Source organism: Phalacrocorax aristotelis, chromosome 11 (genome assembly GCF_949628215.1).
Source record: "Phalacrocorax aristotelis chromosome 11, bGulAri2.1, whole genome shotgun sequence".
In the NCBI taxonomy this organism is placed as follows: Eukaryota; Metazoa; Chordata; class Aves; order Suliformes; family Phalacrocoracidae; genus Phalacrocorax; species Phalacrocorax aristotelis.
In genome coordinates, this window is record NC_134286.1 from 12122718 (window position 1) to 12150281 (window position 27564).

The 27564-nt window shown below is 56.2% G+C and overlaps 1 protein-coding gene across 2 annotated transcripts in view; it reads right to left on the minus strand.

Annotated features, from left to right (window-relative positions):
- The window catches only part of FRMPD3 (FERM and PDZ domain containing 3), a 65912-nt gene that overhangs the window by 25684 nt on the left and 12664 nt on the right, over positions 1 to 27564 (minus strand). Inside the window, exons 2-14 of one of the 2 annotated variants that reach the window (XM_075106989.1) lie at positions 15049 to 15167; positions 14157 to 14318; positions 8413 to 8575; positions 8060 to 8162; positions 7641 to 7686; positions 6275 to 6379; positions 5110 to 5217; positions 4408 to 4539; positions 3756 to 3875; positions 3456 to 3592; positions 2505 to 2628; positions 1718 to 1807; positions 16 to 195 (exon numbers count right to left, since the gene is read on the minus strand). In XM_075106989.1, the coding sequence (XP_074963090.1) occupies positions 16 to 195; positions 1718 to 1807; positions 2505 to 2628; positions 3456 to 3592; positions 3756 to 3875; positions 4408 to 4539; positions 5110 to 5217; positions 6275 to 6379; positions 7641 to 7686; positions 8060 to 8162; positions 8413 to 8563 (1296 nt within the window). In that variant the 5' untranslated portion in view covers positions 8564 to 8575; positions 14157 to 14318; positions 15049 to 15167. Of the gene's footprint in view, positions 1 to 15; positions 196 to 1717; positions 1808 to 2504; positions 2629 to 3455; positions 3593 to 3755; positions 3876 to 4407; positions 4540 to 5109; positions 5218 to 6274; positions 6380 to 7640; positions 7687 to 8059; positions 8163 to 8412; positions 8576 to 14156; positions 14960 to 15048; positions 15168 to 27564 lie in introns of those variants that run through there. The other variant, XM_075106990.1, reaches the window with a different exon arrangement.

Genomic DNA, 27564 nt, shown 5'->3' on the forward strand with positions numbered 1-27564 from the left:
GGCAACCATGCCTACCTTGGCATCCAGGATGCTCGTCTCTACCCGGGCCACCCCCTGGTTCTCCCTGAACAGCTGGATCTTGCTGACCTTGCTGAACTCTGACAACACCGTGGTGAGGTTGGTCTTCAGGTCAATGACGTGGCTGATGCCGTGCCGGGGTCCCACCAGAAGTGTGGTGGCTGGCTGCTTCTCATCCTGGTAACATGAGCACATGGAGAAAGGGAGACAGATGGACAGGAGTGAACAAATGCACCCTGGGGCTGCACGGGCTGCACCTGGCTCTCTCTGTGGAGCCAAGCCTTGATTTCAGCAGCTCTGGCAGGTCCCGGATGGCTTTTGAAGAGCAGCAGGTGAACCTGGTGCCATAAACCTCCCCCCTCCCTGAGCCTCTCTGCAGAGCTGGGAACAGTGTGCAGGATGCCAAGGCTCTTTAAAAATAAAGCACTGAACTGACTGTCCACATGAAATATTCAGGCCTGCTGGTGTCACTACAAAAAAGTAACAGCATGTTACAAATCTGCCTGATCTGACACTGCCTCTGAGAGAAGGAAGCGGACGAGGGAGTGAATGCATTTTAGAAAAGAAGAAAGACTAAAGTCTTGACTGCAAATAGAGATCTTTCTTGCTCTGGTCTGCCCAGGAAGGGTGCTTCAAGCCAGACCTGGAGGTGAAAGGGAGCTGGGCAGACCAGTGCAGGAGAGAATACGGAAATACTTTTTACTATTTACATGTGGTTCAACTCCTAGGCTGGCTCTGCTCTGCTTTGGTGTCAGAGATGAAAAAAAAAAAGGCAGGCACCCACACCAGAGGTGAGTTGCCCAGTGCTGCACACGCACAGTGTCGGAGGCAGGCTCTGACTGCTCAGCCATGGCACTGACCAGACACCACGTGGTTCTGCCTTCACCGATTTTCTACAGGCAGCCTTTGAGCTGAGAGGTGAGGAGCTCTGAGGTGTAGTGGAAGATCAGATCAAAGGCTGCAAGAGATGGAAGCCAGGAGGCAAAGCAAGGGAATCCCAGGAGAGGGAGCCCTGCTGAGACCTTGGGTGAGGGTAATGGCAAGGATGGCAGAGAGGTGACACATGGAGACCCCTGGATGGGAGATGGAGCGAGAGGGATGGAGAGGTAAGCCAGGCAGAGGGGAGCCTTAGTGGGTCCACCATTCTCCTGTTTGGCTTGGTGGCTTTCCTCCTGCCATGAAGAAAGGGAGGTGGCTTGGGTGAGGGGTGGAGAAACCTCTGATGGAGATGAGGGAGGAGTGGGGCATGGCGGTGGCAGCTTCCTGAGAGCTGCCAAGCAGTGGTCAGGCTGGACCACTGCTGATGGAGATTGTAAGGCCAGCCGGGCTATTTCCTGCGTGGACATGCAGCGAATGTGGTAGCCTTTGCCAAGGGTGGCTCCCCTCCGAGACAGATGGCAGGATGCAGCCAGGGCAGAACTGAGCTATAAGAATGTGTCTGAAACTACTCTGACTTCATTGAGCAGGTGATCTTGTTGCCCAAAAGGCTGGCAAGAACATAGCCACTCCTGACTATGCAGAGCTGAAGACTGACCTACTGTCAGCAGAGGCTCTGAAGGCTTTTCTGGATGGGCTTGGACCCCAGCAGGGCAGAGCAAGGGAAGTAATTTCTGTGGGAGCCACGTCCCCTGACTCTCCCCTCCAGCACATGCTCAGGATCAGTGTCAAGCACCTCCCAGCCCATTCTAAATTACCGTACCAGTCCCACTGTGTTGAAGAGGACCCCAGCAAAGGTGGGCAGCTCGTTCAGGATCCTCAGGTACTGCAGCTTTGCCTGGGCTGTGGAGACCTGACAAAACACATCACACAGGTGATCACCACTGGCACATGGGGGAAGAAATGCAAGAAGCTGGCGCAAACTCGGGAGCTCCCAGAGGTGTGCAGCGTGTTGGCGGGCAGCTCAGGGCATGGGCTGTGCTGGCAGCAAGCCTGGAGGCTTGACATGGGGTGGAAGGGGTCTCTGCTCCCCTTCCATCCCGGGCAGATGCTGGAAGGCAACTCAGAGAAGAGGCATGGCCACAGAGGAGCCCAGACGCTTGATGTATAATCTCCCTGGAGGACATATAATCCCTCCAGAGATGTATAACCCTCCTGAGGGATATATAACCCCCCTGGGGAGCTCTGACAGCTGCAGAGACCAAAGCAAGTGGCTCAGCAGCCTCCTCCAGAGCTTTCCAAACCCAGAAGAAGAGATAATGATAAACACAGGCTTTACTGATGTGTGCCGCTTTGGCCAAGCTGAGAGCTGGCTCCTGGCTGATCTCACCCTACTGATCCTTGCTGCAGTCCCTGACATCCAGATCAGCACTCGGAAGTGGATTCAGGAAACAGAGCAGCTGCCACCCTGGGATTTATCTCCCATCCAGGGGGACTTAAGCAGCAATAACAGGAATCCCCAAGCAGCCAGGGACAACAGAATGGCTGGTGGGGGTGGCACACTGCCACCCACACCAGCCCTGAGCTGTTGCCACGCAGGTTGGGCTTACCTTGGTGCCACCAGGCTGGTTCTGGTGGGCTTTGAGCTGCTGTGAGAGGGATTTCCGGAGGGTCTTCTCTTTGATGAGCTGTAGGAGCGAGGGGGGCAGGAAGGGCTCCAGGCCCCACTCCTTCCTGTGGGAGGGAAGCCTGCCTGAGCCACCCAGCCAGAGACCCCGCTGATGGGCAGAGAGGGCCAGAAACCAGGGATGCTGCCAGAGAGAATTGTCTTGCCATCAGAGGGAGCCAAAGCGGCAGCAGCACTTCCTTGGTGTCACAGCTGCAGCCCCCAGCCAGGGTCCCCAAGGGGGTGGGACCCCCAGCTGGTGTCACAGCTGCCAGCACCAGGCTGGGGAACACAGCGGTGCCAGGCTCTGCAGCCAAGCCCAGCTCCCACTCACCTTCATGTAAAATTAAGTAATGTAGGGAAAATCCCCAAACCTCTTTTGAGGTCCTCCCAGGGTGCCATCTCCCCACTTCCTCCCCTTGCACACTGGGCAATGCCAGCCTGCACAGATGGATTCTGTATGGAGTTAAGACCACCAGGAGCCACAGGAGGGCTGAGCCAGGGCTGCACAGCTTGGTGACAGGCTGAGATTATGGAGCCACAGTACCTTCTCCTCGCCTTGGATGCCATCTGGAAAATCAGCCCAGGTTCCCATGGAAATGACCCTGGGCTGGCAGCAAATATCCCCGTGAGCCCTGGCAAGGCTGTCGTGCACGGCTGGATGTCAGCGTGCGAGGGTCTTACATGGCCCCATGGTGAGACCGGGGGCTGCGTGTCACTGCTGCCAAGCCAATGAGCCACTGGCCAGCTCCAGGGGTCTCCCAGGGCATCTTACACCCAGCATCCTGAAATGTTGCTGCGAGCACCCCAGTTACAGAAGGGCTGCGAGCAGAGCACAGGGAGAGGACCCAGAGGAGGGCTGCATGGTGGCATGGGGGGAGGGAGGAGGACTCACTCCACATTCTTGAGGGAGACCTTCTGGCTGGGGCGGGTGGCTGAGACGGTGATGTAGATGTGGAGGGCAGCCAGCCTCAGCAGCATCTCTGGCTTGGGGTCTGTGCCGAAGCGCTCTCTGATCACATCATTGCGACTCTGCAGGAGGGAGGAGAGGTGTCCTCAGACAGCCACAGGGACAGGGCACCTGCCACCGGACAGACGCCTCCACAGGGACAGACGCCTCCACAGGGCCCAGCCCGGGCAGACGCGTGGGCCACACGCACCATCAGTTCCCAGTTCCTAGGGGTGAGTCCCCTACCTGGATGTACAGGTACTCAAACGCTGCAGGATCCCGGTGCAGCAGCTCCACTGGGTCCTTGGGGAAGAAGCTCACACGGAAGAGGCATCTCATGCCATGGTAGTGTGTCCTCTGCACAACCTGTGGCAGGAGCAGAGGGGAGCGGTGAGCCCAGGAGCTGCCTGTATTTGCCTGCAGGGCAGGAGACCCCCTCTCCTCTCCCCTGGGGGTGGATTTCATTTCTCTCCTCTACGCACCACCTGATCCTTGCCCAGCCTTCCATGGTGTGACAGCTTTGCCTGGTGCTGCAGGGGTTTATGCCACCAAGGCTAACGCTTCCTCCACAAACCCCATTTTATCCCTGGTCCCATGCAGTGCCAGCTTCCTGGCTCTCCTGGGCAGGCCAAGGATGTTAATGAATGCTGTCTGCAGCTGCCCAGGCTGGAGCACAGAGTGTCTCCACATCAGGGTGGATGGGTAAAACCCTGATCATCTCCCTCTTTGGCCACCCTTTGCACCCCTGAGTCCGCAGGACCATGCCAGGGGCAAGGAGAGGCTACACCAACCCATGGCACAACCCTGGCCAAGCCCCATGCTAGTGGAAGAAGAGCCTCCCTCTGGCCCAGCCACCAGCCAGGGCCGTCCCAAAGCCCACCCATACCCAGCAGCTTACATGGGCCAGCGGCTGCTTGTCCTGGAGCAGCAGGAACCGGTGACTCTGTTCTGGGCTGGAATACTCCAGGACCAGGGCAAAGTGCTCGATATGCCTGAGGGACAGTCGGTCCTGCAATGTCACCATCACATCCTGCAAATGCCACAGACAGGCTTCGGTGCAAGGCAGTGGCTTCCTCCTAGGGTGGGAGTTGGCTCCCTCCTAGGGTGGGAGTTGGCACCTCACTGAGACCCACCTCCTCCCTGGCACCCGGGGCCATGCCAGTGCAGGACGAGGCCCTGCAGTGCTGCGAGGGGCCACAGGATGGTACCCAGCCACTGCCAGGTGAAGTGACCTCGCAGCAGCAGGTGACCAGCAGCCAGACCTCCAGCACCTCGGGTAACACTGTGGTGTTCTGGAGTGGGGCTGCAGGGAGCTGGCCTGTGGCAGGGGGCTCGCAGGAGCATCCATCCTGGCTAGGGGGCTGGCTCACAGCAAGGAGAAAAGTTAGGAGTGGGAGAAAGTCAGCAAAAACCCATCCCCGCCAGCTGCAAAGTATGTTGCCCAGGGAGGCAGAGGGGCTATCTATTGTGCAGTGGCAGTTTGCAGCCAGTCAAGTGCTGCTGCGGTGTTTGTGCAAAGAAGCAGGAGACAAGGAAAAATGGATTGGGCAGGGGGAAGAGAGAAGTGTCACAGCGCTGTGGGGGCAGCAGAGGGGCCCACCTTCACGGTGGTTCGGCCATCAAACGTGAAGGATTTGATCTGCCCGTTCTCCAGGAAAACCTTCAGCACGTTAGGAATGAGAAGGAGAGCTTCTTTCTTCAACATCTCCTGGCACGTGGGGCCGGCAACAGGGGAGGCGAGGAGAATGCGGGGCACGGAGAGACGGAGAGGGTGGGGAGAGAGAATGAGTGTCAGTGACGGAGTGGTTACGGCATCTTGCACTTCTCTGGGCTTATGCACTAAGAGGCACATTTCCCTTGAAAATTTAGTGTCTCTGCTGAGCCATCGAGAAGCACAGAGCTGGAGCAATTCAGAGCTGCTTGACAGATTCACCTCCCCAGCTCCCAGCAGCTGCAGTGGGAACAGAGCATCCCACACTGCCTGGCATGTCCCAGAGTCATGCCCATGCCTGCAGCCTGTCCTACTCCCCAGCTGCTGTCCCAGAGGGGAGGCAATGGCCAGGGTGGCTCAGAGCTGATCCCCCTTTTCTGACCAGTAACCCAAGCCTAGCCCACCTCAACCTTGCACATTCCCTGTGGAGGAAGTTGGGTGAAGGCTGATTTTATTTAGTGAGAAGCATTTAGATCAGATAATTACTTAATTGATTTTGCTTAAAAATAGAATTTGCTAGAAGCACTTTATAGCGTTTTTTTTTCAGTTTTGTTTTTGGGTTTTTTTTATATGCTGCTTAATAAAACCTTTCTGCAATTAAGAGATAATGGCACTGGGCTGGAACCTAACTGCAGCGTAACAGATTCCATTGCCCTGGTCACCCTGCCCCATGCACGGGTGCTCCTGTGGAGCCTTTGGCACCGGGTTGGAAGCCAGAGACCTTCCTTAGGGCAGGCACTGGCATGGCCTGGATGTCACCCTTGGGTTCCCAGGGAGACTCAGGTGGGATCAGGTTTCCAAGGACAGTTTTTGGGGCTCCATCCTGATGGAGGGACAGGGAAGGACCATAGCATGTCCTCCTAGCACTGACCCAACACCCTGAGTGTGCCCAAGGGCATCTGCCCTGTGGGGCTCCCCAGGCCAGAGGGCTACTCTCACCCATGGAGCCCAAATCAGGGGGGAAGAGCCCTGCAGCTGCCCATCACCTTGCACCCCACAGCCCCAGGGATGCCTCAAGGGGGTGAACCATGGAGAAAGGCAGCGTAGAACTTACTGGGTCCGTCTCACCGACTGTCACCTGCTCTGAAAATCGGACCTTCGCCGGGTTGGACCTTAGCTTCGCCTTCTTGGCTGCGCTGATGAAAGCAGATTTGGGAGACTGGAAAGAGAGCACCGGGTAAATCACCTGCCTGGCCTTGGAGCTGTGGCGTGGGGAAAGCCAGACATGGAGCCCAAAGAAAGCCTCTCCAAAGCCAGCATGATGATGGGGAGTGGGCAGTGAACCATGAAATGCAGGGGTAGAAACAAAGTCCTCTTCACTGTGGTTATACAGTGCTGCAGGCAGGGCCAGAACGATGAGCAGCAGCCCCTGAAGTCACACCAGCACCCTCAGTGTGACTGGGGAGGCTGCATCTCCAGTGGGCACATGTGCCTGGTACCCCCTGTGCGGGCTTAGCTCCAGCAGATATGAGCCAGGGCTTGCTTTGAAGCACTGGCACTGGTCCAGATGAGAGAGACGAGCCCCTTGGATGTGGGTCTGCAGCTGCAAGGAGGAGCTGGGTGGCTTGGAGATGGGAGAAGGCAGGACCCCAGGATGATGTTCTGGTGGTAGTGCTGGGTGCCAGGGAGCCTCTGCCTGCACATGCTCCGGCATGGAGGTGGTCATGCTGCAGAGCTGTGCGCATCTGAGGGTGCCGGCATCAGCTGAGCAGCCTGTCCTGGCTGGCAGCCATCCAGGGCCAGGAGAAAAAAAAACTTTTTTTGAGCCTGGCACACACCCCACTCCTGACAGAGCAGCACTGGGCAGTGGCATCTCCTTCCTGACGAGGAGGGGAGCACAGGGGAGCTCTCACACTTATCTCCTTCACTGACATCAAAGGGCTCAGTAAAGCAGCAACGGTGCCCTGCCACCACTGCCGCCGGCATGATGGTTCAATCTGCTCCAGCACCACGGGCACTGAGTCCCAGTGCACCATCACCACCTGGTGCCAGTCCCACCGCCAGCTGCACTGCTCGGGACCTGCAGCCTGGCACTGCCATCACCCCAGGGACTCCCCAGCCGAGCCTGCCGGGAACGGCAACAGCATGTCCCTCCCTGCCACCTCTGGCGTGATGGGTCACTCCATCAGACACTCCTGATGCTCTCGGAGTATGGGTTGGGGATTTTTTCCTCCCTCCCTCCTTTGTGCAAGGAAGGAGTGACAAAGGCAGGGAGATGGCCATGTGCCTACACTGACCCTGCAGGGCTGCGGCAGCTCTCAGACCCGACAGCTTGGAAGAGCCTTGGGCTGGTGGGACACTAGTCAACACCTCAGTTGAGCTGCCTGAGTGGTCCCCAGTGCCTCCCCCCTCAGTCTCCCAAAGGGCCCTTAACCCCCGTCCTGCCTCCCCCAAGGCCGGCCATGGCCCTTCAGTCTCACCTGGTGGGTGTGCAGGACCGTGAGGATGATGAAGTCCTTGGCCTTCCTGTGACAGAAAGGACAAATGAAGGGGAATGGGACCTCACAGTGATGGACCTCAGCACGTGTATTTGGCTATCGAGAGAGCACACCCCACCCTCCCCAGCCTGATGGTGGCTTTGTAGCTCCTTGGGGATATTGGTAATATGGCTGCAGGTGCTCTCTCAGTGCTGCCCACCTGCTGGCCAGCCAGGAACGAGTACGGCACTTGCTCCAAGGCACTCCCCTTGCTCAGGCTGAGGCTTCCCCACATGAGCAGTAACCATCAGTGACAGCGGAGCCTGGGGGTGTGCACTGACACCCCAAGGCTCCAGTTGGTGCACAGCAGCCCAGCATGAGCCCCCTCCCTGGAGGCAATGAGGGACGAGAGTTGTCCTCACCTGATGAGCTCAATGAATCTCTCTCTGGGGGCTTCACTCACGTCCTCATCGTTGATGGCCAAGATCTGGTCTCCTGGCAGGAGTTTATCCTCAGAGGGGCCGCCTGCCGAAAGAGAGGGTCAGGGCCAGCCCCGTCATCCCAGGGCTGCAGGGTCGGGGGGAAAGCAGCCAGCAGACTTCGGGAGTCCCAGGCACCCCCAAAGCATTCGCCCATGAATGTGGCTATGGAAGGCACCCCGCAGACCCACCAGAGGGGACAGGAGAGGACAGGAGCCCCAGGGAGGGGTCCCACCAGGGGAAGGTGCCACTGTGCTTCCTGGCACCTTGTGGCCGTGTCCAGGGACCCCCCCTACCTGCTGCCACCGAGCGCACCACCACCGGCCTCTCACTGCCGGCCACGAAGCCGAATCCGTAGCGGGGGTGGCGCTGGACCGTCACCTGTCGGAGCGTGTCCGAAGGCAGCTGCCCACATTCCATATCATCGCCACCGCGCTCCTCCGGCATCACATGGCTGCACTGCAGAGCGGAGGGGCAGGCTGTAATGGACCCTATCACGGCAGCCCTCCCCACTCACCCCAAGCCCTCTGCGACCTGGAGGGCAGACCCACTCCACCTGCCTCCTGCATCACTGCTGGCATTGTGGGGTCCCAGCAGCTTGCCGGGACATCCACAGCCCCACGCCCTCCCTTGCAGAGCGGTGCTGCTCAGTGACCGTCCTTGCCACAGTGCTAGCAGCTCGGGCAGGGAGACGCTCATGGAGATACCCACCAAGGGTAAATCATGCTATACTCTCCCAGCACCTCACTTCATCTAACACAGCTGCACAGTATCAGAGATAAGTGGAAACAAAGTCAGGCAGTCTGAAGACTGGGATTAAGGCAGGCTCAGCCACGGCTGCTGGTACTACGACTGAGTCTCTGCTGCCAGCCCCAGGACTCCTTGAACCACTGACAGCCAGAAACTGGGAGGACCCAGCCCAGGGCAAGGTCATGCCAAACCTGCCCTTGGCATCCCTGAGCAATGCCAGCTGTGGCTCCAGGCTGCTCAGCAGGGCTGTGAGCCTGCTACTGGGGAGCAATCCTAGCACCATCGGGATGGTGGTGGAGCACAGCACAGACAGATGGCAATCTGCACATCCCCGACCAGAAAAGCAAAGTGATGAACAGCCCATTGTTTCTGTGCTGCTCATTGCTTGTTCCTGTCCAGGCTATTTAGCTTGCTTAAAAAAAGATCCTTCCCAGCCTTTTGGCAACACATCAATTGTTCCGACTCTTATCAGTTTAGGATTTGACGCATCATCCATCTAATGCAATCTGTCTGCATTTCTGACGCCCCCCACCCGCTCCCAGCACCGCATGTTGGCACCTGCTGAAGAGGGATGGCATGTGGGGCCAACAGAGGATGGGAACTTCTTTCATCTCTGTGCCAACACGTGTGCAGCTTTGGGCTTGAGCACATTGCTGCCAGGAAAGACAGGTGACCCGTCCCAACATCCTTTAAGAGATCAGGGTCTAGCCCTGTCCCTGCTGCCTCATCTCCAACAGGAGCCAGGAGGGTTCTGAGAACTGGGTGCCTCCACCCAGTGTCAGGGATACAATGCTGGCTGTGGATGAGCTGCACTCTGTGGTGACGGGATGCCATCACTGCCAGGTCCACCCTGACCCACCCCTGCTGCCCAGCCAGATGAGTACCCATGGCCTTCCCCTCCCTCGTGCAGTGGTACATGGCTGGAGAAGCAAAACAGTGAGATCTGGGGAAGGGAACTGCTGAGGAGCAGAAGCATGCAGGCATCTCCTGGGGCAGGGGGGAGTCCTGCACTCATCAGCAGTCCCAGAGGGGGTGCACACAGGTGCAGGGTACAGGGCCAGCTCCATCTCCAGGAGAGCGCAGCTGTGGAGAAGAGCAGGCGAGACCGTCTCCCCTGCGACTGGCTATGCGCCGCCTCATTAGCTGCTCTGCTACTCTCATAAGCATTTAAAAGAACAACAGCAACAACAACAACAACAAAAATCACACGATTCAACAGATTTTCTCAAATGAATATTATCCAAAGCCATTGTCTGTGGCTGAAAAGAGGACTGAACATAGCACTGCGTCTCTGCATGCCTGGCATGGCCAGGAATAAAGCCTGCTGTTTGCAGAGATATAGCTAGCTGCCAAGAGACAGCAGAGCCACTGAGCTGCTAGCTTCCCAGGGGAGAATGCTTTCTTTTGTTCCCCCCCAAACTGCCCACAGCAATTCCATCCCCCACATCCAACAAGCCCCCACAGCACCTGAATGTGAGGATGAACTGCAGGGCTCAAAGTACCAGGACGCTTCAGAGATGTGGCTGAGTTCAGTGCAATTGCTCTGGGGAAACTGAGGCAGGGTTTTGCTCACCAAGACACAGCCAAGTGGATGACAAGTCCCAAACTACAGCTGCCCAGTTAAAGCTGTTGTGTCCCCAGATGAGTCCTTTTGTGTGCAGTCTGGGAGTGGGTCTCATTCCTGCTGCTCCCCATGGAACCTGTGGCTGAACCACAACCCTCTGGTGACTGCCCAGGAACAGCAGCCTCTCACACAGCTGAATTACCATCAGAAAAAGTTAGCCGGGAAATCTTTGCAGCTTAAACAGACAGAAGGAAAAGAAAGCACACCTCATTCCAGCCACAACCAGTGTGTTGTCTAGCATTAAAGGGAAGAAGGGAATAAAGAGCTGGATCTGACAATAAAACTCCTTTACCAGACTTTTAGGCTGCTCCTCTCCTGATAAGACTTTGACGCTGCAGAAGCATTACCAGGAAATTAAATAAAAGAGGACCAGTGTCCTCGTAAGCAGAACTCATCTACTCCTGGAGAAGCAGTAATGTACTCAGCAGCAGGTATGACATGCCTTCTCTGTGCTGTGGCTCTGAACGTTCTTCCCATGGCAGCTCTCCCACGCTGAGCTTGGGGCACAACACGTGATTGCCCTGGACCAGAGCAAGAGGTTGGAGAAAGCCAGCAGCAGCAGTGGGAAACGCTCTCCCTAACACGGTAATTACAGTTTGGCTGCACCCCAGGACCACAGGAGCCATCACTTCCCTGAAGCATGTTTTCTGTGTTTCTTCTAGTTCCTGGGCAAAGTGCACTGTGCTGCAAATCTCTCAGCTTTGCTCTCACAGCAGGGATCCGGGGCTATAAAACGACACCAGGAGCTCAGCAGATCTGCTCCATCAGTGGCACCCAAACCCAGCCCCGTCCCAGGCTCAGCAGCCAGTGATCCAGGCCACGCTGGTTGGAAAACACCCGCCACTCCCCTTGGTGAGCACAGACCAGTGCTGACCCCATGCCACCACAGGGAACAGATAGCTGTTCCTGTGTGTCCCCACCTGCCTACTGCCTGCCCCCAGCCTGAGAGGCTACACCGCGTCCCCTCGCATCTCTGGGGACCACCATGGCAGAATGTCACCAAGACACAATGTCATTGGAAAACAGCTCAGCACAAGGTAAAAGGACTCACCAGGAGAAGCCCCCCTGTGCCCATCAGCAGCAGGAGCCCACCACAGACATGACCCTGTGGGATGATGCCTGCTCCTCACGGTGTCTTGACTGACACAGCATGAAGATATCCCCTCTCCTGGGGCTTGGACACTTATCTTCTGTGCTTAGGGCTCTGACACCAATCTGGTCACGCTCTGCCACCCAAGGTAAGAGAGACATCAGCTCCATCTGGTCACTCCCCTCCATGATATGCCACCAATGGATGTACCTTCAGTTTCCTAAGCACCTTCAGAACTCAGTGCTACAGAGCATGGCTGAATCCAGAGTTCTCACTCCCCCCCAGACAGATAAAGGCAGAGCAAGAGTTACTCCAAAAGCTGACACACACATTTTTAATTTCTTACTGCAGTAAACCTCTGCTCCCTTTGAGGACTGGTTTGCTCCCTTTGCTTTTAGTGCTGACTGACCATCTCTGCTAGTGGGAAAAGCCACCATAACAAACCAGTACCACCTGCCTGGGAGGAGCAATGGTCTCCATCTCCCCAGGACACTCACACCACTTCCAGCTGCTTTTAAACAGGGCGGCACCAGGTGGAGACACTTTCTGCAGTTGAAGAAGGGCTTATGGCTAAGCCTCTGGGATGGGGAGTACAGAAAGGTCTTGAGCCTTTTGTGGAGGGGCACTTTGCACAGATGGTGCTGCAGGGGTGGGTGCCAGCTCTCCTCTCCCTTCCTCTGCTGCCATGAACATCCTGAGAACAAACAGAGCCTGTGGATTCCTGTCTCTCCTGCTGCAAACCCGTGCCCAGCTCCTCCATCTGCCAGGCTGCAGTTGGTGAATGGCTTGCAAGGCATGTGGGATCCTGAACACGTGTGGCAGTGGCAGGAAATGCCAGGGAACGGGCCAAGGAGTGTTTTTATGGGAAGCATATGGCAGCTCCAGCCTCACATGCTGCCCTCCATCTCAGACAGAGCCTGCAAGGCTGCCAGGGCGCGTGAGGACCAACAGCGGGGACAAGAGCAGAGCAGGCAGAGATGGTGGGCACAGGATCCACCGTGACTTGTATCTCTGCTCCATCTACTGTGCAAATCTGCATCCAGCAAGCATCTGGTCGCCTTAGAAAATGCCATTTGGACCCCATTAACGTGTCAGGTGTCCCCAGCAAGGACAAACAGATGTTGTACTTCCAGACCACTGTGAAGCTGGCCTGGAACTCAGACATGCAATGAACACAGGCAGACTGTGATGGCTTGCTTTGGCAACAGTTAATGCCTGGCTGAAGCGAGGACGGCTGAACTGAGGGGTGCCAGCCTGGCTGAGACCGACATTAAAGGCAGCAGAATGACCCAGGCCTTCATGGCTGAAGCTGTTCATGGACCCAGCCTGGAGGACAGCAGCCTGCGTATGGCTCTGCCATATGGGCCTGGATTTTAACCCCTGTGCTCCAGCTCAGATTTACTGTCAATATTAGGAAGCAATTTAAAATCAGGAGAGCTCTTCAAAAGGGTTAGCTTTACTGTTGGCGCTGAGTCTGTCCTGAACTGGCAGGTATGCCAGGTATGCTGCTGGTACAGAGGTTGGGTGCCAGATGGCAACCGTTCGAGGGCAAAAATACTCTGGTCTTTTAGTGCAGGAACAAGCAGATGGCGAGCAGTGTCCCCCAGCACAGCCGGAGCTGAGCTGCTGGAAAAAGCCAGTGTGCGGCTGAAGGCAGCTGTAAATAATGAAGCAGCAGCCGCAGCCTGGCTCTGGGCAGCAGCCGCAGCTCTCTGCTGCTCAGCCTGCAGCTTTTTAAGTGGTCCTGGCATCTCAGCTGGAAACAAACACAGGCAGAGGGGCAGGAGGGATGGAGGCCAGGTGGAAATCCCAGGACCTGTGATACTGTGGGGGTGGCAGAGAGGGATGGAGAGGGGCTCAGCCCCCTGGCAGGGAGTGGAACTGGCCTGACCTGGTGCTGAGATGCATCTTGGAGGGTGAGAGGGGCCATTCACAAAGTAATGATGCTTATTAACAGAAAATACAGTGCGGGCATGGCTAACAGAGACCCTGCGCCCCAGCCTCCAGACATGCTCAGGTCAACAGAAGAAACAGCTTCTGTGCAGGGAGAGATTGGTCCTGAAACAAGCCCCGTGAGACAGGGGCAGAAGCACGACCCGGAATCTGAAGCCCAGTCTGGATTGCACCTTCCACAGGCAAACACTCATGAACATCGTCTTCCCCATCTAAGATTTGGGCTCTCCAGCCGAAACGAAAGAAGAGGAAGAGGGACCTTGATGGGGCCCCTAAAACCAGCCTGACATGTGGCAGGGAGCTGGCACCACATGAGAACTGGAGGGCACCTGTGGAAGGAGGCTTAACACATGGAAAAGGCAGAACTTTGCCACCCAAGAGCCAATTAATCCCTGGAGCTTGCTGCCACAGAATGCTGGGGAGGCTGTAAATTCAACTGGATTTGAAAAGCAATTTCCAGCTACTAAAACCAGAGGCCTCCAAAATTCCCATGCTATAGCTTGCCAAAAGCTGGGAGAATTTATACCAGTAAGAGTCTGCTTGGGATGAGCCCTATCCCTCAATACAGTGGGAGAGAGGACCTGAGCCCACCTCTCTGGCACACCGATGGGGCACGTACCCACCTGTGTGTGTCAGGCCACTGGCATGGACTCCTCGAGGCGTGTGGGAGTGTGGCAGAGACGGGACCCCGCTTGCACGCGCCTGAGTGTGCTGCTGGGCGCCTTCAGGAGGCAGCAGGGCTCCAGGGCAGGTGCTCGGCAGCAGTGCCGCGGGGCATTGGGTACCTGCGGGAGCGAAGGACGCTGAGCATGAGATGATGAAGACCTCCAAGGCATCCACACGCAGCCTGGTCATGCCCACACAAATTGGGGACAGGCTGGGGTGCTGTGCAACCTGTCTGAATGCTCCCCAAAGACAGTGGGTTGCCTCATTTGTGCAGGTTTCCACACTGTTACAAACACTGTTCTATAAATGCAATTATTTTTTTTTTTTAACCTGAGGGCTCCCACCATTTTCTTCTCCAATTTTCCCTACGATTTTTGGCTGTTTAAGGCATTTTTGTTCTCCCCAGCTGGAGGAGCACCTTGCTGAGAAGAGGATCAAAGAAAAATCCTTTAGCAACAGGGTCAGGCCCAGAAGGCTTGTACTCCTGCCTCACCCAGCAGCAGGCAGGGGAGCCACAGCCCCGGAGCTGCTGGCAAAACCGAGCTGAGCTGGAGAGCCTGGGCTGGAGGAGAGGGACTTGGGACAAGCAGGCGTTCCCTTGCAGGGCTCTAACAAATCTGCCTGCAGTGACAGAGGGACAGCAAGCGGAAAGCCCGTCTCCTCTCTAGCGTGTTGAGCACATGCCCTGAGCATGGGCTGCAAAGCCACACCATGGCACAATTTTTTAATGGTATTTTGCTTTCCCTTTGGGGATGCCCAAGCAGCTAGGCACTAATTTTGGGCCTGGGAGAAACTGGTTTCCAGCCCCTCCTCTGCTACTCTCCGCTGTGGTGACCATGGGCACATTACCTTGGTCCTCTCCTCTGCGGTGCTCCACTGGTGTCAGCAGGCAGGAGCCCCCCTTGCTCAGCCAGGGCAGGGCTGGGGAAGACGTTACAAACTCAGAGGGGTTTTTATCTCTGTGAAGACTATAGAAATACAGTAAACAGACAGTCAACACTGGGCTAAAATGAGATGAACACATAAGAGGATTAATCAGAGATAAGGAGCGATGGAATAAAATTCACAGCACTTTTCTCCTTTATTTGTGTGACACTGCAGCTGCATGATGGGGGCTTGGAGTGACACCAGTTCCCCACCACAGCCTGTCCGCTTTCTGTTGCTCGTTTTCTGCTGCTGCTGACTGAACGACTCAGCTCTTGCGTTCCCCAATTTTAACCTGGGAGACCTTCGTGTTCTATTAACTTTTCTTTCTGGCGGTTCTAGAGACAACCTCCTGGCCCCATGGGGAGGAGGAGGCTTACACCAGGTGATGGGTGCCAGCCTCCCACCCCTTTCATGCTGGCACGGGCAGCTTGAACCCAAACTGAGCCTTTCCTGCAGGAGACCCCAAATGCACACAGTGTGTCCCCAGAGCCTCGTGCTCCTTGGGGACAGGCTCTGGCTGCTGCACGACACAGCGGCTCCCCTCCGGCAGCGAGGCAGCAGGAACAGGGCCCCTCCATACCTACCCAGGCACCAGGTGAGGGGCCCTGTAGTTCCCCCCCTTGCTCTAAAGGATTTGCAGGAGGAGAAATTTATTGCTGCATACAAAGTCCAGAGGTATGTTAAATAAAGGGGTGGGGGGGGAATTACAGATCGTTTACATCCCATTAGCGAGAGGGCACAGTCTGCATCCCCTCACAGGCAGCAGTGAGGAAGATTCAGGGATGCTGTCAACCCCTCCCTCCCACTGCCACATAAGGAAGCTTGAAAATCCAATCAAGCACTTCCCTTTGGGCCCTCACGAATCCCAGGACTTTCACTCTGAATTTACAGAGAGCAATTTGCTCGGCTGGTGACTTGCTAGAGGTTTTCAGGACTGCTATCTCCACCCAGCATAGGGCAGAGCCGAGCAGGGAAGGGGCCTGGGGGAAGGGATGCGAACAGAGGCGGCAGGACAACAGAACAGACAGCAACATCCCCAGCCCAGATGGCTGCATGTCAGCCCCCTGGGTGCAGAGGGAGTGTGAGCCAGACCCAGCATGCACCTCCCAGTGTGGTCCAGTGACCCACGGCTCAGCGCTGCCAGCCCATCCAACGTGAGAGCTCGCCTCGACATAGAGGCGGCAAACCCTGGAGCATTTCTGGCAGCACAACATTGGACAGAAGGTCCCCTAAGCCATGACAGAGCTGGCCCACGAGCTTGCCTGGGTGGCAGCAGGGACTGTCCCACCAAGCTCCTGATACTGTAACCAGCCTTGACCAAAGCTACACAAGAACCCGTTTACAGGAGGTGACAAACAGCATCACTGGGTCCCCTTTCACCCCTGCCTTTTCTGGGAGCCTTTTCCAGGAGCCTTTTCCATGCTCTGAGGCTCAGTAGAACTCTTGAGCTGATGCCAGATAAAGGCAAAATCATTAATAAAAGAAAAAAGCAAAGGAGAAAGGGGGGCCTTTGAGTGTGATGCTTTCAGCCTGGGGCTGCCGGCATTTCTAGCAGAGAGGCTTAATTTATACTTCCTTATAATCTCTTTATAACCTGCTCTGAGCTCTACTGCCTGTGCCAGTGTGCTCCTGGGGGTGCAGGGCGAGAAGGGGACTCTGCAAGCTGCAGTGAGTGGGCTTGCGAGTGTAGCACGCTTCCCAGGTAGCCAGGCCTATATTTAGAGGCACACCCGCCCATGCATACTCTGTTTTCTACACGTGTGTGTACAAATGTTGCACCGAACCAGCAGCCTCAGGAGATGGCATCTCTCTGTTGACAGCAGACACGCACGTCTCACCAGCTGCATGCCTCCTTGTCCACAAGCCACCTGAAGGTGCTTGCCTGGGGAAATGGCATGGGCACATGGATGTGGAACTTCTCCTGAGGCAGCATCTCCTGACGTGCATGCCTCAGGGTCTCTCTGGGATGCACGCGAGCAGGCTCCCCTTTGGGATGCAGGCACACATGGTCCCCCATGGGATGCAAGCACCTGGGGTCCTCATGGGATGCATGCATACACGGTCCCCTGTGGGGGACAGGCAGGCTGCTGGGAACGCCGAAGGGACCTCCCTTCCACCAGGCCGAATGCTACACAAGAGCTACCTCCTACCCACAGCACAGATCCCTGCTGGGCACCCACCAGGCTGCCTGGCCACTGCCGGCACATGGCCCCAGTGCTCTGCCAGCGCTCCCCAGCAGCTCCCAAGGTTGCACTCGCCTGGTTGTGGCATAAGAAGGAGTGCAGATGCCTGTGCAGCCTTCCGGTCCCTGGCATACCAGATGGGACCAAATTACCAGCAAGATTGAGATGCTGATTACCCACGTGCTGTGCGGGTGCCTCCCACTGCCAGCGACTTGGCTCTGCCTGTGCCGGCAGGCGCTGCTCTGCGGGGCCATTGTGCTTCGCACGCAGCACAGTGTTTGGGAAGCATCGGTAATGCCGGAGGAACACCCTGACAGGTTTCTAAACCAGACTAAATTATTTAAAAATCATCGACGTCAAGAGTTTGCCTCCCCTATCAGATGTGGGGGAGCAACAGCGCAGGCTGCTGCTGGCAGATGAGCAGCGACTGCCTCAAACGGAGCCAGCACACAGGCCACATCCCGCACATGGCTCCTGATGGAGATGCTGGTGTGGCTTTTGCTGAAGGCATGGTAATGCAGGCAGCCATCTATGCACCGAGCTTCATAGCAGCAGACATCAGCACTCCTGCTGCATAAGAATCTGATGATTTTCCGAGTTCCTGCTGTAGTAATTAGGTTGATCAGCCCATGCAAATCAGTTTCTATTTGAAACCAGCCTTATTTAATGGGATCTGCTCAGTATTTGCCTCCTGAAGTCTTCACACAGATCAATATTCCCCATTTCAGGTGTGAAAGGCAACTGGGGCAGGGAACGGTCAAGCACAGGACCCAGCTTGGTGCTCACCAGCAAATTTCTCAGCTTCATTCTCACACGTGAGTTGATGATGTTTCCAGAAACAAAAGAGCTTAGGCTCTGAAAACCCATCTCCTCTGGCAATGGATTATGACATTAGATCGTTTCACTCATTTAGAGGAGCGTTTGGATAACTGAATTTACACAATTTAGTCCTTGGTGTCAGCGAGTTCAGAAGGAGAGCCCTTCCACTGTGGCCTATTTTGAATATGCAAATCAACCGCACACAAGAAGGTTCATTTTGTAAAGTGCAAGCTGAAAAAGCAATGCCAGTTCTCATCCATTTCTGGTCAACATTTTATTTAATATGCTATTCATTTGCCCCGGCGTCCCCAGCAGCAGTAACAACTGCCTCTTCAACCTCCCCTAGCTCACCATGAGCACCCTTCTCAGGAGCCAGACCAGGGGTCCTGGTGCCTCAGCAGGATTTAACCATCCCGATCCCCCTGGGAGCACGCTCATTCTCTGCCTGGCAGTTAATGAGCCCTGAGGGCACGGGTACCCCTGATATCTGTGTTCTGGAGGAGGCTGATCACATTAGTGATCACATTAGCAGTGGTGAAGGCGTTACGACGGCAACCTGCAGCTGTTCAATGCCGCATGCCCAGCACTGGCTCCAGGAGCCCTTGGACAGCTCCATGTCTTCCAGCACCAACTGATAATCCCAAATGGAGAGGTAACCCCCCAAACTTCATCCCTCAGGCCTGATCCTTCCAGGGCTGCAGAAGCCTGAGCCCTCTTTGAACCACTGGGAGAGGGCCGCCCTGAACTCCTTAGGAAGCCTGTGCTGAGCCCAAGCCAACCCATGCAGTCTGGGTCTGTGCTGCATAGACCTTCCCCAGCTCCGTGGACCCTGGACCAGGTGTTTTGGCATGCTGTACCCTGAGACGTGCACAAGCCCATCAGTGAGTGAAACCCCTGGGGATGCACACAGGTCTGCTCCGAGCCTCCACCCAGGGCCTAGGACCTTTCTTCCTATCTGTCCTGCTTTGCTTTCTCTTGCTCCCTCCTACCTCTTTTCTGTTCATCTCCAGAGCCCTGCCATGGTGCTCATGGCTGCCCTGCAGGGGCTTTAGCTCACCGTCCTCTGGGCTGGACTTGGCATCTCAGCCCCAGCCAGGGCAGGTACAACGCGCAGGTCTTGGAGGCTGTGCTCCTGGTGCTCCCAGACCAGGCAGGGCAGACGCTAAGCCTAACTGAGCTTTGCTGAGGGGAAAACCCCCCCTGGCAGAAGGGAAGGGGATGTCTGAAAGGGTGTCTCAGCTCTGCAGAGAAGGGGACAGAGCTGCGGGGAGGGAGCCAGGCAGCAGAGCAAGGACCTGTCTCTGGGAAGGGAGCATGTGCTTGAAGCAGCCAGCTGCCCTGGGAGACCACAATGGGCATGGCTCTTCCCACCAACCGCACTGCTCTCCTTTTTTTCCCCCTCTCTTTTTCTCCAATTTATCTTTTTGACAGGTTCAATGATGCTCCCGCAGACTGAAAACAATAGAGATGGAGTTTCAGCCAAGGTAATTTCAGAGCTGAATCAAAGCTGAAATAACCTAGGCACATAACAGCTGAACAAAGACAACTCGGCAAGGGGGGACAGAGCAGTGCGGGTGCCCTGTCCCCCTCCGCAGCTCCAACCGCCTGGCTGGCTGGCATGGGGGACAGCAAGGCCCACCCAGGAGCTCAGTGTGTGTCAATCTCCCCTGCTTGTCTGCCATCCCCTTCTGGCCCCGGTAGCACCATTTCCCCCTCCCATAGATGCAAGCCCCCATTCCAGTGTAAAGCTGGCCCTCGCAGCTGCAGCTGAGTAAGTACGTGCTTGCCCGGCACGCTGGCTCCGTGCTCTGCATAGCAAGCACCAGCTTTTGCTTTCCTGACCTTACAGCCCTGCAGAGCAGCCCAAATCTTCCAGGCAGAGATTATTTTTTCTTTACAGATGCTACTCTGCTGCTATGTGAAGGAGCTGGGAGGGATGGACAAACAGACAGACAGGTGGGGAGAGATGGAAGATGAGGTGATTTCTGCCAAATGAATATCATATCTGGACTCTTGACAAGGAACAAGACAAAATACTCAGTATGACTCAGCCTGGAAACACATGCTGGTTCCCAGCCCCACCACCAAGACTGGTGCATCCCCATCGCTCAGCCACTGTCCCATGAGGGAGCAGCCCATGGCTGCTGCCCCAGCGCGCACCCCAAATTCATTTCATGGCCAGGTCAGGTAGAGCTAGGCAGCTCCTGAGACGTGGACAGGCTGTGTGTGCTGAAAGGCAGCCAGGCAAAATGGGGGTTAATGCTCTGCAGGACGAGCTGTGCGTGGCTGACACGCTGCTTGGTCTCTTGCAGACCTCCTGAAAGCAGCTGTCAGAGCCTGTCTTGTTCCAACTCCCTGCCTCTCCAGACACACCGGTAATACCGCTTTGCTGTGCATGTTCCCGGTTTGTTTCTCTCTGAGAGTGAAAGGGTTTGAGCACTGGGAGCCTCACTGCTCTTGGACAGCATCAAAAGCACCCAGTGGAACAGAGAAATGGAAGGCGTGGGACCACAAGCATCTCCCCAGGCTGGTCTGTGATGGCATCTCGTGCCCCAGAGCTCCACCCAGGGGAATAGGGCTCTGTGCAGGACACTGCTCACATCCTGGGTCAAGTTCAGGGGGCTGAGGGAAGCAGCAATATGTCCTGCTCATGTGTTTTACATGTGAAACTCCACATCCAGCTCCAGAGTTAACTGTGGGTCTGGGCAAGAGCTGCCTCAAGTGCCTTCCCTGGGTGAGCCCCACATGAGCATCTCTAGCCCTTTCCTTCCTAAAGCAGCTCCCTGAGGCTGGCAGGGGTCAGTGGCTACCCCAGCCCCAAGGAGCTGATGCCATCCCCACCTGCTCCCCAGCCAGGGCACCATATGCCGTGGCAGCTGCGGCTCACCCAAGTGGGTGCAAAACCCCTCGCTGGGGCTGGGTGGGGGCAAGCCCTGGAGCAGGGCACAGCAATGCTCAGCTCCTGCCAGAGCCCTGAATCTTCTAAGGTGCTCAGCATCACCTCCTCAGACCAGGGGGATGTTAGCTTCCCCTCCTCTCCACCCTCCCCCAGGTGGCTCCATCTCTCTGGAGGATACAGCCCAGCGCTGATTAACGTGGGGCTGAGCATACTCCTGAGGACATGCAAATAAAACCACAGCCCTTCTCACTCCTTACGCACTGGGGAAATAGTTACCCATGCCACCTGTTTACAATAAATGCTGTAGTGCGGAAGCCAGAGTGACAGCTCTGAAGATGGCACGTCAGCTCTGGCTGTCCCGGGAGGACCTGTCAAACTGTCACACAGCATTAGCTGCAACACATTACCACACGGTGCCCTGCAACCCGCACTGCCAGGGGGCTGCAGCACCCCTGCTGTGCCGCAGCACCCAGAGCCCCCAGCGTGAGGAAGCCCTGCCTACCCTCCATTACCTCTCTGGGCAGCCCCTAGCCAAGGGGCGCTGGCCACTGCTTTTGTTACCTGGCCCCTTGCATCCCTTCTCCTGCAGCAGGACACCTATGGTCTGCTGTCCATGGGCTTTGTAGACCATGATGGACTGATGGAATGAGGTTGAAACAACCAACTGGCTGCCACTCGAGCACCTGGAGCTGCAGCTGGTAAGGGGGGCCAGGGGCTGAGGCTGTGAGTACGACAGGGAGTGATGGAGTTCCCGTGTGACAGCTGTGGGCCACCTCACACCCACTCTGCAACAGCCCTTCAGAAACACATCCCCAGTGAGGAAGCTGATGGTGGCAGGGAGAGTGCGGGATGGGGCAAGATACCTCCCCACGCCAGCTGTGGTGGGGCTGGCTGAGTCCCCTGGGACACAGCCCCCCTCCCTTGCCACATGCTATCTGCCCCTGTCTGTGCCCCTGAGCCACTGCAGTGTGAAGCAAACAGACCTGCCTACAGCACCGCTACTTTGCTTTCACCAAGGGTGATTGAAACGAACCCATATTGCAGCCGGCCAAACCCACTGCCGGGCAGTGGCCAAGCCTCAGAGGAGAGGCAGCACAGCCCGTCACAGCAGCACCAGCTCCCTAAACCACCATGCCCATTCACACCAGCTGTGTTGACATCCAGAGAGCATCGCAGAACCAGGATCTACACTGCTCCTCATCTGCAAGTGAAACCACTGCCTGTGGTATCCACAGCTGTCACCTTGGCACTTTTGGTGAATGGCAATTCGTAGCCACTGGCGGGAACACATCAGATGAGTTTGTCTGTTCTGAGTCACAAGAAGCGGGAAGGAGAGCTGAAGTTTGGCCTTGGCAGCTTGCTGCCCCTTCCTCTGCCTGTTCAGATCAATGCTTTGAGGCAGTGACCGGCTCCGGCAGCTGTGAGGCTGGGGTTAAGCATTGCTGGCTGTTTGGGCACCAGCTGGGCCATGGATAACACAAGGACAGCTGCAGTCCCATGAGGCTGGGCCAGGAACACCTCTCCCTGACACTCCTAGTTTGGCTGAGAGCATCAAAATCACCTCCCATATACGTGGACAAGGAGCCACCAGTACCCACCGCCTCCTTGGCAAGCTCCATGCAGAGCTTCTCCCATTTCCTACTTCACGGTCCAGATTAAAATCCTTCTGTTAGCCTACAAAAAAGGTGACAAAAATGATAACAACAATCAAATGCTCTCAGCAGATGATGCAGTTGGTCCTTAATACGTACTGGCTGCCAGCAGCTCATTGACATGGGGAGACGGGAGCTACAAGCTCTGTCCTGGGGCTAGGATGGACATCCATCTAGGAAAGCCGGGGGGCTCCCGGAGCTGTGGCTGACAAGGAGTGGGAAGTGACAGGTTGGTGGTTCAGCTCCAGCCCTGGGGGTTCAGTGATGACTGCAGCAGTGGCCAAGCCCTCACAGAAGAGGGATGTTTTTCATGATAATCCTACCCAGTGAAGCACCAAGGGTGGAAGGCCACCAGGATGGGTGGAAGGAAGGCCACCAACTCAAAGGACACTCTGGGAGAAGGTCAGTCACAGCCCCCAAAACTCTTCCGACTCAGAAAACCACCTGCTGGGCAGAGGCTGGGAGGGAGGTACATGCAAGACCTCAGGAAAGAGGAGCTGGGCTCCAGATCCACTGTCTTGGTGCTAAATCCATACAATCCAGCCTCCCCCCTCCCTGTTAGTTAGGCATGATAACAGGCTCTCTGCAAGTGTGGGAAGGGTTTGCAATGAGGTTGGAGGCCTGGCTCCAGGGAAGGTGGATAGCACAGACCTCTCTCCTCGCTGAACACACCGGGATGCTCTGGCACCCTCTTGCACTCAGCTAGTCTGCTCCTCTGAGCCATGGGAGGAGAGGAGCCTCCAGTCACGCCTGACTGCTGGCAGGCAGCTGCATGAGTGTCGCAGAAGATGGAGATCTCATGGGCTTCCCATGCTTGTGCTCAACCACAAAACCAATTATCCTCGTTGCAATTAAAAAGGAGGAGAGGCAAAACCCTCTGACCGAGAGCATCTGCAAATCCTGGAGCCAGTGCCCATGGCAGAGGAAGGAGGAGCAGATCTCCTGGAGGCACGGCTGCCCGCCAGCCTGCTTGTTTATTGGGGATGGATTACACAGCAGCACTTTTCGTAATGACAGGTGGTACCACAAATTTGCAGAATAGAGATGAGATGCTCCCAAGTCCTTGGTCACCTTCTTACAGCCCTGCCAGTCCTGCTGCTGCAGACATAGTGGTTGAGGTATATTGGAGGCTACAGCAATAATACAGCTCAGGGTCTAGGGGAAGTTTGCGTATAACACCTAGAGCCACTGAGGCAGAGACGCAGCATTATTGACTGAGAGATGCTTCCCAGTCTCCTTGGAGCTGTGGCTGGGGGCATCGCTTACACCCTGTGTGGGACTGGGAGATCAGAGACTTATTTGGCCCAGCTCCTTCACGGACAGGCAGAAGCAGGGCTCTGCAGCTGAATCACAGGGGTTGGGAGATGCACAGGTGTTACACCTGGTCTTTGCTCTTCATGCCAAGAACAGTGATTCCCGGCGAATCAGCCTGCGCTGAAGCTTGGGTTGAACAAGCGCCAGGTGAAGGAGTACATGATGAGACACTGTCATCTCAAACCGGCCTGGGGGATGGACCTTCCCCACATGCCAGCGTCTCTCTGGCTGGATGCCAGCATGATTCCTCCTGACCACATGCCACAGCCTTGTTTTATTGGTCCTGTAAAACCCATACGCAGCGGCTCGCACGCGCCAGCATCCCTGCTGACACCTCATTTGCAAGGATATTGCTGGGGGCAGGTAAACACAGGCAAGTTATTAGTATCAGTGTTAGCAAAGACTATCTAACTTGGATCTCATCCTGCGTGAACAGGTAGCATTGCCATAAAGAGGTCATCCTCCGAAGCTGAGACAAAGCAAATCCTGGCATCCTCCTCTTACAGAGCCAAGGGATGTCAGCTGAGACCAGAGCATCCAGCTTCTCTCCCACAGGCACAAGATGTTTCTTCCTCCCTGGAGGAACGCACAGCTCCAGGACAGCCCCAACTCTCTGGGGAACACTCCCTTCCCCCACCCAGCTCAGGCCTGGGCCCCCTCTGGGACTAGAGGATTTTGACTGACGAGAGCACTAATAAAAAAAAGAAATCTGCTTTTTATTGCTGTTAAGCATCAGTGAGGCACACGCTGTGCTGTGTTGGCTGCGATTATACAGATTCCAGGTTGACAACCGCAGCTAATGGGGTGGGGATGCTCCTCGCAAGGTCTCTTCTCTGTGTCCCCCCCCAGGCAGGACCAGGTACCTAATACCCTTTCAGAAATGTTTCTCTAATCAGTAGGGTTACAGCAGAAGCAGACCCAAGACTCTTCTGCTTGAGTTCTCTGCACAGCCAGTGAAAAGAGGAGTCTCACGAGAGCTGCTTGGAGGTGATGCAGCAGCAGCCAGGAGGAGAATTACCAGCTGCTCCACACATGGAATACAATTCCCATTAAAGGGAAGAAAAAAAAAAAAGCAAAGTACAAAAACCAGCTGGTCACTGAACCACTTCAAAGCATCGTCTAACCTGAAGAAAGGATCCTCTGCCAGCAAGAGCCTGCAGCCTGGGAGAGGCTCCCAGCGCAGCCTGCCCCCACCCCATGTCCCACCTCCTACCCTGCTCATGAGATGGTAATGAGCTGCCTCCCAGGGGGCCTGCAGAGAGAAACCACCATGGGGTCCAGGGGGTCCATCAGGTCTCTGAGGCAAGGTGGTGGGTGCAAAGTGCTTTGAAGCCCTACCCCGTGTGGTCTTCACCTCCCTCTGGAAGGAATCAAAATGGGGGTCTGTAGGGTGTGGGGCAAACACTGCCACAGCATTGCAGTGCCCCAGCCTCACCCAGCCCTGGGTTTGGTTGCCTGGGGGTGAACGGGACACTCCACCAGAGCTGGCTGTTGGGACCAAGTGAGAGTTACCAGGAGGAGAGGGCATGGACCCCACCACAGCCAGCCCCCGTGCCGCACGCAGCCAGCCCCTGTGGCCAGAGCACTTCCCTGGGGAGAAGGACCCGGAGAGGAGCCACGAGGGGTTGTTAAATGGGCGTTCCACTAATAGGAAAGGGAATTAAGGGCTCCCCAGAGAGGCCAGCACTGGGATCAGATTTAGCAGCATTGTTCCCCGGGGACTGCAAAGACAACGTAAACTCCCAGGGGATTAAACCTGAAGAGGATACCAAACTAGCAGGGAGAGAGGACAGGCCAGCACCAAGGAGGGACGGTGATTACAGAATTACCTGCTAGCCTTTAGGGAGATAAATGACATGAGATTTTATACAGATAAACTGAGACTTAATACAGCTGGGGTGACGATCAGTGCCAGCACAGGAGCAGCCTCCACCATCTGGCTGATGGCAACGCAGAAGCAAGGCCTGGAGGGTAGAGCAGGCAATAAAGAGGAGCTGAGTTTGCATGGCAGAGCCACGCTGGGAGTGATGCCGGAGCAGGGACAGATGCAGCACCCCAATCCTGGCCAGAGAAGGATGGGGTGACAGCACAGCCTGGCACGCACTGAGATCGGAGCTGTGAGAAACCTGAGGCCCTGCTTGGCAGTCAGGTCAGGCGGCACCAACACCGCCCGGGCACCTGGAAGAGCATGCGCTGTTTTTTCTCTTGCTGTCAGAGAGCGCAGGGATGGTTTAACCTCTGCACCACAGGCCAGGCTGGTTTCTGCATTGCTGCCTGTCCCAGACCTACAGGCATCCCAGGACCTGCAGACAGCACATGTGGCTTTGTGAGAGCAAAACACAGAAATAATTCAAGACCAGAACAGTCTCTGCTTCCTCATGCTTAATGGGCAGCAAACCCAAGAGCCAGCTTGCAAGTCTGTGGAGAGCTGGCTGCCTGCCTCTCCTTCTCCAGGGCTGTGGAAGGCTGAGCCCTCAGAGCTGGGCATTTCCCTTGCTCGACGCCACATTTCAGCCAGCAAACAGCCGCCTCCTCACAGCTTTTTCAATCTTTGCCAATGCTGGGCAAGACCAGGCGTTGCTGCTTTCCACTCCAACTCAGGCTGCCTGGTTTGCCACCCCAGGTGCGAGGGTCCTGCCCCCCAACCAGCCGCTTCCTGGCTCTCCTTGGCAGGGAGGGAGCACGCATGCCTTACCCAGGCCCCAGGGACAAGGACCTGGGCTCCCTGTTCAGCCGCTGCCGTTCAGAGACATCTCCTTGGTCTCTTGGAAACGCTGCTGCGTGGGAGCTGCCGCTTGGGGAGTGAGTCATGCTGCCGGGCAGGCGAGGGCGGCACGCGGGCACACCAGGCACCGGCCACGGCTCGCCCCCCGGGGGCTCCTCACTCCCCCAGGTGCTGTGCCACAGTTGTACAGGACAGAAAGCCACCGCGTCCCCATGGAGCGGCATCTCCCGTGGCTGGGTGACAGCCCCATGCCTCCCGCCCTGCTGCTCTGGTAGCTGCTAAAGCACCGCGAAGCATTTCCCAGCAGCTGCTTTTCCATGCCACAGCACCAGGAAGAGAGGGAGCAGCCCTGGGATGGCAGCTCCTGCAGAGACAGAGACCCCGTGGCCTGCTTCACAGAGGCACGTGGCATAAGAAAATCCTCTCCCCTGGCTTGGAGGCTCTGGGGCTAAGGAGAAACTGAGGCACAAGGCGAGGAAGGGACTTGCAGCAAGAGATCACTGATGGTGCAGAAGCCCGTGGACCAAAGGTTCCCCTGAGCCTCCTTGCCCCGGGGGAGGCATCCCCTGAGCCACAGGGCAACAGCCCAGCCACCCCCCTTTGGGGATCACCTCACCTGGCCTAAAAGATAGCACAAGCTCCCCAAAAACTTTTGGGATTATAAGCACCTCTTCTGAAAGGGAGCAATTACCACAAAATACTGATTATGCAAATACCTTGGTTACCAAAACTATGCTCCCTGAATGCTGAGTAGAAAAGAGCCACGGAGAATGAAAATTCATTTAGCTGAGAGCTGCATCAGGTCTTTTCAAAGTGCCAAGAAGCACAGAGAGGCCTCCTTGGGCA